This window comes from Atheta coriaria, unplaced genomic scaffold (assembly GCF_025399875.1).
Source record: "Atheta coriaria isolate IRGN ID8LTWV9N9 unplaced genomic scaffold, Caltech_Dcor_3.1 hic_scaffold_3_pilon, whole genome shotgun sequence".
Classification (NCBI taxonomy): domain Eukaryota; kingdom Metazoa; phylum Arthropoda; class Insecta; order Coleoptera; family Staphylinidae; genus Dalotia; species Dalotia coriaria.
This window is the reverse complement of record NW_027045445.1, coordinates 6,869,653-6,880,515: the sequence shown is the minus strand read 5'-3', so window position 1 is coordinate 6,880,515 and position 10,863 is coordinate 6,869,653. Positions and strand designations below refer to the sequence as shown.

General features: G+C 40.5%; 2 protein-coding genes across 5 annotated transcripts; one reads left to right on the top strand and one right to left on the bottom strand.

Annotated features, from left to right (window-relative positions):
- Nucleotides 1-1,729: 1,729 nt before the first annotated feature.
- Nucleotides 1,730-5,304, bottom strand: mars (guanylate kinase-associated family member mars). Its single transcript, XM_065299281.1, has 6 exons — nucleotides 5,179-5,304; nucleotides 4,465-4,651; nucleotides 3,190-4,319; nucleotides 2,823-3,135; nucleotides 1,965-2,763; nucleotides 1,730-1,888 (listed from the first exon to the last, which is right to left on the bottom strand). The coding sequence occupies exons 3-6, from the start codon at nucleotides 4,305-4,307 to the stop codon at nucleotides 1,833-1,835; spliced, it is 2,286 nt and encodes a 761-aa protein (XP_065155353.1). The 5' UTR covers nucleotides 4,308-4,319; nucleotides 4,465-4,651; nucleotides 5,179-5,304; the 3' UTR covers nucleotides 1,730-1,832.
- LOC135789443 (serine-rich adhesin for platelets-like) lies at nucleotides 4,840-10,805 on the top strand. 4 transcript variants are annotated; one of them, XM_065299277.1, is made up of 8 exons: nucleotides 5,008-5,090; nucleotides 5,172-5,224; nucleotides 5,434-9,063; nucleotides 9,125-9,328; nucleotides 9,498-10,000; nucleotides 10,157-10,322; nucleotides 10,425-10,570; nucleotides 10,632-10,805. In XM_065299277.1, the coding sequence occupies exons 3-8, from the start codon at nucleotides 5,496-5,498 to the stop codon at nucleotides 10,698-10,700; spliced, it is 4,656 nt and encodes a 1,551-aa protein (XP_065155349.1). In that variant the 5' UTR covers nucleotides 5,008-5,090; nucleotides 5,172-5,224; nucleotides 5,434-5,495; the 3' UTR covers nucleotides 10,701-10,805. The 4 variants fall into 4 exon arrangements, with proteins under 4 accessions (XP_065155347.1, XP_065155351.1, XP_065155350.1 ...); XM_065299275.1 differs by lacking the exon at nucleotides 5,172-5,224 and having other exon boundaries at nucleotides 4,840-5,090; XM_065299279.1 differs by lacking the exons at nucleotides 5,172-5,224; nucleotides 10,425-10,570 and having other exon boundaries at nucleotides 4,840-5,090; nucleotides 10,635-10,805.
- The last annotated feature ends 58 nt before the right edge of the window (nucleotides 10,806-10,863 follow it).

The window sequence follows — 10,863 nt, the reverse complement described above, 5'->3', positions numbered from 1 at the left end:
CCCCCGTATAAAGGTTTCAAATTTGTATCATTTGCTAAGCAATTCAATCTCCCCACAGTCCGTGTTTCTGCTTTGTTAGGTTTTATATCTTGAAATTGACAACCGATATGCGTTATAACTACGCATCTAATTGACACGACAGACACCTGCTAAACTTTCAGCCGGGTAAATTGCTACAACACAATCTCCGGCCTGAGAGCTAACAATAAATAAAGGGAGTTTCATTCAGCGTGGTCATTCGTTGTAAGCAAGAAGCAAATATAGAATGACTATTTTATATTTTCAAATTATTATTTGACCAGATGATTAGTCCTACGCAACAATTTTTATCGATTATCTAAGAGCGTTCACTCATCAAGTCGCCCTTCACCCTTTCGCCTCTGGCCAATTTTAACCGCCAAAACACTAAGTGAACGTACGACAATGACTATAAGTGAAAACAATTTGTATCAATTGTGTTGCTGATTTTGTATTCATAACAAATTTCTATAAATAATAAATACAAAGCGTTTGTTTGATCAATTCAATTTGCGTGTGACAGCAAACGCCCCAACAAACTAACATTAATGCAGCCCGCCGTCCATTGAACGCAATGGATTTCTTTTTATGTCAAACGGCTTAATGCTCATGTCGTATACTGCCCCTACCAGAATGTTAATTAACCAGCTACCGAATTATAAATTACTTTAAACGAATGCCCAATAACATTCCAAAGTCTTCACGACGAAGCTTTCTCCACGTTTGGGGTGAGCGGATCATTGCCATAAGTCTTAGGCGACTCGCACCTGCCCTCTGATATAAACCGCCACTCAACCAAGGCCAAACCCGAACTTGCTCATCTCCAAAGCGCCGATACTCACAAGCTCGTTGTTTCCTTTGATGAAATACATTCCCCTTCACCGGTCCAGTTGTACACTTGAAACTCTTGGGCTGAATCTGAATAACAACCATCTCAGTACCGCAAAAGTCTTGACCGAAATCTGCAATGCGCAAGATGTTAAAGCACCAAATACTCAAGGGACAAACAATATTTAATTAGCGTCACAGCAATACGTAATCAACGAAGTAACAATTAATTCTCCGCTTTAGATGTCACTGCAATGCGCTTTTGATGTAAAATCATGCGCACCGTGCTAGTAACTTGTTTGTTTGCGTCCAGGTGTCGTTTCGGTGCCCGTGTGCGTGCATGTTTGCATCCCGCAGTCGCTCAGTATTCAATTTATGTCGGTTTTTGCGGGTAGAAATTTGATGATTGTGACTAATAACAGTTGTTTCCTCGCAGTAATTATTGCAGTTTGTTATGAGAACGTATCATTTTCGTGTTTTCATTTTCATTTGCGTAAATTAACGACCTCGCATTCTCGCAGTGATATATTTCGTTGTAATACAAAATACGGTGTGTTCAATGATAAGGTATTCCGTCTGAAAATGTATCTCGTTAAAAAGTGTCTTGGAAACATTCTGAACTCAATTTGCGCGAGGGGATTCACGGATAAAGGCAACAGCGGGTAAGTTTACCGCACATCTAACACCCCACTGATTGGGGATGAATGGCCGGCCAATCAAAACTCGCTCGCCCACACGAGTTTCTAACCTCAAAACAACTTCGGTCGGACTTAGGCAAATCCGCACCGAAATCAATTTAACTTTTTCGCCGTAAACTTCACACCGCACACCGGATTACATTGAATTCAAGTTATGAATATATTTCAACGTTTCAATCTCATAATTTAAATAAATCATCTCTTTATTCAATACACAATTATGCTACATAAGTAAACAAGTTATTTCTTAAAATAATACATATAAAAATATAAAAAAATAAACTGATTTCATTCAGTGTGCGGCGTTGACAAGCGCAGCGATCGCCGAAGTGGTGCGCGCGCATCTGAAACAAACATGGTTGACAACACAAGCGACAACATAACCTACCAAACCCTAACACTCTGTAAAGTTTAATTTACCGCATATATTCCGAAGTTTTCTTTTATCTTCTTCTACAACATCATCTTCGTAATGATGCGGATCAAATGCTAAAATCTCCGGGCCAGCTTCATTAAAAATCACCGCTTTTTTCACCGAACTTCGCGGCGTTGCCACCTTTAAAATACTTTTCGTAGGTGTAGCAGCAGCTGGGACAATATCACTTAATCGTGCATTGCGTGTTGCATTTATAATCGCTAATCCTGTTGATTTCCTCGCACTTTTACGACTCTCCGAATGCAAAACAGTCTTTAATAAAGACATGGCATTCGAGGGACGTGGAGTTGCATGTGTTGTTGGTTGCCTAACTTCTATAACTTTATTCGGTGATTTTATATTAAAGAAACCACCGTTGAATTCAGCCCCGCCGCCATCTTGAGGTGGAGCTAGTTTATTCGCTCTGGCTGCACGAATTGCATCACGAATCTTCGATGTGGGTTTATTTACAGCAGCAGAAGGTTTTTTAACAGCGCGTTTTAGTGGTTTACGCTTTATTTCAACTTCTTTTGCTGGTGAAACTTCTGGTAAAACTTCCTGCCATTGATTATCACGTAACCTAATCAAATTCTCAAAGCGTTGGTTGAGATTACTAACTTGTATCATCACAGTATCCCAAAAACCATGCAAATCCGCGCAGGTAACTGATAATTCATCGGTGGAAACAACAGATTTGTCAATCAACGCCCGGAATTGTTTCATTTTCTTTGAGATTAGAAGGTTTGATTGGCCCACTGGTACATTTATCATGTTACAAGCTTCTTCTGGTAAATTTTCATTCATCTACATTGAAAAAACATTAAATTCAAAGATATTTTCTAAAAAAAAAAACTAAAAATTACCTTGTATTCTTCCCATTTATCGCATAAACCACGAATTCTCGCGATTTCATCATCTAGGAGTTTGTAAAAATACGCGGAACCTGCTTTAATGCCTGTTACATCCGGTGATTTGACACATTCTCCACCTTTGGATGACCGCGACTTGTATTCTGTTCTAGCCAGACTTTTACCACGTGACATTGTCACGAAAGGACTCACATAGTGTTCTGTTTTAGGCGTTGTTTCTTTTTCTTCATCCAGAGTAAATGTAGAGTTTAATTCTTCAAATGGATAAACACTCGAAGCAGAATCTGTACTCCCAGCACTTTTTGGTCTGGAAATATTGATTTTTAAAGATTTAAAAGTGAAAAATTAAAAATTTACTTACAATTCCTCTGTATCTTCTTTAATTTCTTCAATATCTTCAGATTGTTTATTAATTAATCGTATTCCAGGTGTTCTACCAGCTGATTTGCGCCCTTTTCTTGTTTTTGGTGTTTTGATTTGATTTTCGTTGGATTTTCGATTTTTAACTGGACTTACATCGTTATTCTCGTTATTTTCAGGTGTTTCATGTAAATTCCTGCGTGATTTTCGTCTTTTAGGTGTTTGCACAGGCGTTTTAGCAAATTTGGTTGTTTTTTTAGGATTTCCAACATTTTCTTTATTTGTTATTACAACTTCATCAACGTCGGCAACTTTATTAACCTCTTCTTCAATCTTTGGTTGAAGTTTAGTTGTTTTTTTAGTTTGTCGAGTCTGTTTTGTCTGTGTTTTAACAGTAACATTTACTTTATCGTCACCTTTTTGTTTCATTGCACTAAGCTGTCTTGTAATCCTCCTCTCAGGTTTTACAGTGATTTGTTCTTCTTTATTACTATAATTCAACTTTCTACGAGTTGTCTGTATGTTTATATTTGTATTTTTAGGTTGTAGAACTTTTTCTTCATTGATTTTAGTTTTTGTTACACTCTTCTTAACCGCCATGTTGTTTTTACCGCTCACATCTTTCATAGTTGTATTAGAATGAAACTGAATAGGTTTTATATTAGCTGGTGCTTTAAATGTGTGATTATTTGCTCCGGAAGGTAGAGGAAGGTCCATTGCAGCTACTGATGGAATCACAACGTGTCGGGATACTTTAAACACCGGTTTTTTGTTGGCTTTCTCTGCGGTGCGTTTTTTGTCGCGTTCTGCGCGCCATTTTTGCAGTCTATCCATGAGTTCCTCAACGGTTTTACCCGGTTTTGCAGCGGTTTCGGGTTGTTTTTGTTGGGTTTGTGGTTGTTTTTTCATTGTTGAAGGTTTGGTGAATGTTGGTGGTGCTGTGGGTTTGCAGGGTGTCGGCGGCATTGGTGAATAAGTACGTTTTGAATCACGAAGCATATCGCGGTTGTTTAGGCGGTTTTTTCTCGCCTCGACGCGGTTTTGTCCGTTGCGTACCGGCCGTGCTTTTAGTCCTTTGAGGTATTCAGGAAATGAGGTGATGTTTTTAGAGTCGCCCATGAGAATAATTGTCTAAAAATATAATTAGAGGTGTTAATAATTAATTATTATCATTTTTGTCTGTATGTTTCTTTGTTGTACGCAGTCTTATTACGCGCTTTTTTATTTATTAAAAAAACAGTAGAAAATGATTTAGAATTATTATTATATATCTCACCTTGTATATTATAAATAAATCACTTATTGTTTCTTGTATTAAAATTGTTGCACGCGGTGTGTTCCCGATTCATTCACGAACTGACTCAAGGATAAAACAGAAATGACCGTTGAATTGCGTTCAGAAAAACCGTTGACGGTTGCTTGAAAACCAGTGACAGATGCACTTGTTTTGTCACCAAAAGTCCCTAGAAAATATTTTAATAAATTTTAATTTGTAATTTAATAATATTTAATCAAACACACAACAATATTATATTAAAATAAATAAATTTATTTATTTAATTGATTTTTACTTAAATATTAACGTTTCTGCTTGTAATAATATAGATTTATTTGGTTTTAGTTTGTGTTATTTTTTTAGGTTGGTATGAGTTCACCGTGAGGGAACCAGATCGCCATGACCTTCATACATTCAACTGGTTTTTAGACCGATCGCCTTGTTATGTATTTTATTTTCAAATTACGTCCCGTCTGCATCATCTGTGAGAAATTCTAAGTGATGTATAACCTGCTGTAACCCACATTGTAATTGTTTTCCCAAGTGATGTGTGTACAACGCGGTGAATTTTAAAAATATCTCAACAATTTGTCAGAAATTTTGGGTTATGTACTATGCTAAACTAGGTAAGTTCAAATAACACATAAAAACAAAAGTTTTGATATTAAAACCTACCATAAACTAATAAATATATTCATTTTCATTAGATTATACCTTGGTTTGTTGAATTTATCATGGCAAGCAGCTCTCCCTACACAAAGTAAGTGTTTATCCACCAATTTTCACACATAAATACACATTACACACTGTAACTGATTAAATTTCAGTTTATTTCCTTGCGTATCATTCATTTGTTTCTGTAACTTGCTTGTCATGGCAATATTCTCATGTGACATGTAAACACATGAAATAAATCTTAAATTTTTGTTAATTTTTTGGCAAACCAAGCTCATTCAAAATTTCTTGCAGGTTGTCTCACAAAAACATGTAAAATAGAGGATATCCAGGGAGAGCCGCTGTCCGAGAGTATCATGAAACCAAACCAAGGTAAGCAATCCACAGGCACCGCCTCTGGCCTCGGCCAGGGAGCTCTATCAGCGAAAGCACTTGAATACTACCGCATGTACGCCGCCAACGAAGACCTACCAAAATATTTCGCCGGGGATTACACCGATGACACCACCTCGACGACCACGCCGACGACATCCTCCCTAACCACAGTCCGCCAATGCGTGGAATCACTCCCCGAAGACTGCGCATCGCCAACCAGTAGCATACTATCAACAAAATCAACGAAAAAACATCTGGAATGGGACAGCGGCGCGGATATTGGCTACGCCGCGCTGCACGCACTCCAGAAGAGTGCCTCCATGCCCATCCTCGACGATAAAGACCCCCAGAAACCTGTAAAGACTAAAACAACAAAAGGCCACAGCCTTGCGGGTATCCCAAGCGTAAGCGCAGATAATTCCGATACAGATAACACAATTTCCGACACAAACACAACCGCGCAAGACCTGATGACTTATCTTAAAGCTAAAGTAGGTTTACCGGTAGCAGAGTCAACACCTGTAGGTTTAGATATAAAAAAATCCGGCAGTGATCCGACGATTTACTCCAAACAAAAAACAAAAAATCTCAATACAACCATGTTTAACTATGAGGTGGCGCCATCTGGTGACCACTGCGAGAGTAACATTACACATGCACACAGCGCACACTCACTAAACTCCTCCTCCAATGATACCCTACCACAGAATAATAAATATTTCGCGAGATATCGCCGCAGCAAGTTGAAAAACCTGCAGATTGCGCAGCCAATCAGCATTGAGTGTCTGAATGACGTGAGGACAGAGGATGGGCAGACGCAGACAACACATATTCACTCACCGGAAGTCCCAGCAGAAGAGGTGGAACCTCAAAATGTTGATAATCAGTCCATCGGGGTGCAGACAGCGGGCAGGAGGTCAAAACAAGAGATTTTGTATCTGTTTCATCCTAGTGCTGATAATATTCGGTTTGAGTACAAGTCGACTTCGTCTTCGACTGCAACCACGACGAATTCGTCAAGGGGGCGTGTCTATGACGGCGCGTTTTTGAATTGTAATAGTTTTGAGTATGTTGCGGGGAATTTTCAAGATTCTAGCACGACTAGTGAAGGTGTAATGAAAGAAGATGAAATAAAAAAGGATACGACGTCTTCAGCGACTACGATCAGCACAAATTCAAAGTTGGTTAATAATTCAAGTAGTACAACTTCTACAAAAGAGGTTTCCGAGGAGGAAATGGAGAAATCATTAAGGGTTATGAAGAAATTGATTAAATCTAAAAATTATGATGATAAATTCAAGCAGGCTTATATTCGCAAGATGGCGCGGAGGTTAGTACCAACTGAAAGCACTCCATCAACAGAATCTGTTGAAAAAATGTCACTAGAAGTTGGTAAACCTGATGAAAGTAAAGATAATGATGCGCATGCGCCAGGTGATTGGAAAGAAAACGTCACAAATTCCGAAAAGTTGTATTCAAGTGTAGATACGAAGAGTACAGATAGTCCTAAAGAATGTTTGGTTAGTTTTGCTAAGCGTGAGCGGGAAAATCAACTGGATTGGATAAAATCCGAGATGGAGCACCTTGCAAAACTTAAATCTTTACTAGAAACAAAGAAAAAGTCACATAGGAATAATATCAGCGCTTCTGTGCCGAATATTCCAACGAAAACAGATGATTACACGAAGAGTACTGCGGTGTATATGATCACCACCGAGAAAAATGGCGGAGCGACTTGTACACACAACGCATGCGCATCCAGAACAACGAAGAGCGCCTCTGGCGAGATCAACTTCCACGTGCATAATAATCTAGGCGTGCGTGATTATCGCTTCAAAGAGATCGTCACCAAGATCACGCCACCTGTAGTTAGCAATTGTAGTTGTAATCGTAGTGATGATTGTTTTTCAGACCGTGCACCGCATCTTACACCCTCTCAGCAACCACAACAACAATGTCCGAAGGCGGCATGTCGGCCGTGTAGTCGCGAAGGTGAAGTACCGCTGATGACTGTGCGTCGTCCACGTGATATCTTCCCAACGCCACCGGTCGAAGCGGCGAAACCGAGAAACAATCGCAGTCGATCGTCGTCGGCTAAAAGCACGTCCATCACCGATGATACGTCGGGGTATCCTTCGCGCAGGCGCCCTTCGATTACGCCCTCAAAAAAATCGTCGCATAAACGTAAACCACGGCCGGCTCCTGCGTGTTGTTGTTCGGGTGCGTCGCCTGATGAAGAGAAACGCAAGGGGACCTCACAGGCGAAGAGTGATTCGGATACGGAGTCGAGTCATTACGAATCGCTGACGAAGTATCCGAGTAAAAGTAAAACCACTACGTTTAATAATTCAAGTCGGATTTTAACTGCGGATGATTTAAAACGGGTTAAAGAAGTGCCGCATAGCACGCATCATTTTTGTTGTAAGATGGCGGAACATACACCGCTGATTCTCCCACCGCTGCCGTCCACGTCACCGAAGAAGGATAGTTATAAAAAATACAAAGCGCAGAAACTCAAAGAGAAAGAACTACTGCAGGAGGAGAAGGAGAAAAAGGAGAAGGCGAAAAAGCGTGAGGTCGCCATTACGGCACCGCCGAAGGAACGCGAGCGGAAACGATTGCGTGATCGTGATAAAGAATTCACGAGCGAAGCCGAACCCAAAAGTATCACCGATGATGAAAGTGGTAAATATACGCATGCGCCGCCATTTTTGGAACCGTCCAAACTGAAAATCGTGTGTTCCAAAGCGAAACGTGAAGTAATCCTCACTGAAAAATCATCTGTGACACAACCGACGACGAATACAAGCACAACGAATAAACTAGAAATAAAAAAACGCTCGAAAACCGATACCGACGCGAATAAACATAACCTCAATCAGAAAAGTAACAAAAGTAAGTCACAGCTACCATCTGAGTCACGTACTGAGAGCGAAGTGCATAGTTTTGAACGTTTTACGAATACAGAAGGCTCATGGAACGAAGACGACGAAGATGAGTTTACAAAATGTCCGAATGCGATGAATACCATGAGTCACTGCAGGTGTGCAAAGTCTTCGCGTAATATGTGTTCGTGTGTCGCGTCGAAAACAGGCACAGTTTCCCTGCAGACTGTGATAGCACCCAAGCCAGGTGTTGAGAAAGGTGTGATGAAAGATGAAGAACCCAAGGCGACAGACGCGAAGGATGTGCAAGTTGGCGTGGAGAAACCTGTAATGAAACAGAAAGCCGTCGGGGATGATGTGAAATACACAGCGAAGGAAATTGCCAGTCAAATTCCACATTTAAAGGAGCAGGAGAGTCCGAAAAGTGGGTTAAGTATCACGCCAGCGGCTGTGGTGACGTACATGCCGCCATCTGGCGGTGATTCAACGAATTCAACGTCTGGACGTGCGCCTGCCGGGTATAAAATGGTGAAGGATTTGTCCAAGATGAATTTGAGCAGTGCTGTTATCATCAGCAGTGTGGTTACGTCCAGTGTGTCGAATCCTGATGATAATATTAGGAGACTTGTGTTGGAGATGCCGTTGGATGAGCGTGAAGAAGATGGTAGGTTAAGTTTTCATTAAAAAAAATTATTATTGAGGTTATGTTGTTTTTTATGTTTCAGGGTTGATTCCACGTTTGGAAAAGAAGTTTACCAAAGATAAAGAAGTGGATCCACCCGAGAGCGATGTGTTTTCGTCGATGTTGTCTTGTAGTTGTTTGCAGAGTTCTTCGTCGAGGGTGACTACGACCGCCGGGTCGACCACGGAGGTTATGTGCTCATGTTGTGGAAAGTTCGTCATTGACAGCGAATCTTCACTTATGTTAGGTAACATTTTACCTGTTTTTTTAAATTTTATTTTATGTAAATTTAAAGATGGCGGTGATAGGTTTTTTGTATTTTGTTTACCCGTCACACACTTCTCCGTCACTTTTATTAGCGTTTACAAATTTCTTGTGTACGATTTTATTTGAATGAAAATTTGCCATGGATTCAGGTGATAATAATGTGGCGCCATTTTGTTGGCCCTGCTACTGCGCGTCGACGAAACGCGACTGGAATCCGGCGGATCCCTTCTACCAGCAGCCGGACCACATGTGCAAGTGTTACAATAACAAAATTGACGACAATGCACTGGAGAAGATTCGCGATACGTTGAGGCAGTTGGCAGAGATTGATAATCAGGAAGAGGCGCCCACGTCGTCCACGAAGGTGACGTCGAAGAGTGACCGGCTGGTTTGTCATTCGTGTAATAAAAAGATTAAGCGTGAGACGTCGGTGAAGAAACCAGTGGCGTATGTGTTGAAATTTGAGCCCGGTGAAGAGGTGGATGGGGATGATGAGAAGCCGGAGCTGCAGTCGCTGCAGGAGATTCGTGTCAAGGTACCCGTGAAGAATAAGAAGGCGTGCGTTGGCGGGCAGACGACCTCGAGCGGGTCGAGCAAGAAAAAGCGAAAGAACGGCGGCGGCGCCGACGCGGAGAATAAGCGTAATTTGCAGGTAAAATACCTGTTACGTTAATAATAATAAATATGTTCGTTTTTGCTTTGGACTTATTGCGTCTCTTGTGGAGTTTTACTGCGTTTGCGCGTTGAATGTTTGATTTTTTGACATGTGTCATGGCGGCCATTTTGTAACAGTTGTTTGAAATTTAAGGATTACTTGTCATCGAATCGGCCGGACTTTGTGCGCTCAGCGGAGGAGCGGCGGCGATGTCTCATTGAGTTGGCGTACATGCGCGAACAACGGTGTAAGAAGTACCAAGAACTGCTGGCACTCTCGAATGGCCAGCCACCCTGTCAACCTATGCATACGGAAAAAAGTGAGTAAATGTCAAATGATTTCTCTCAAACAGCACATAAAATAAAAACAACGACGACTAAATTTTAACCTTAAAATTACGACATCTACATGAACATTTTAGAATTGCGCTTATTTTCGACAAAGGAAATGAAACGCATGACTGCGAAACATTACAAAAAGCTTCCGGAAGTGCAGGAAAAAATTTTAGATACAAAGCGCCAGCGTACAAAACAAACCAACAAATTGTTAGCCAGTATTTTTAATCAGGTAATAATAGTTGTCACTTCTTTAAATTTTATTCATGTGTTTTGTTTCTGTTTGTTTTTAGAAGTTGAGAGAAATGGTCTTGCGTGGACAGGCGTCCCTGTCAACCAGTATCAGTGTTATTAATATGTGATCGACGAGAGTTTTTTTATCTGGATTTTCTAAGAGTGTCATATTTTTTTAAAGAATTTTAACTTGTTGTCATCAAAACTACCTGAAATACATGAACTAACAAAGACCTGCGTATGTTTTTATTGTTTTGAAGTCTTTGTTTGGTATTTCTTTGGTATTGTGAT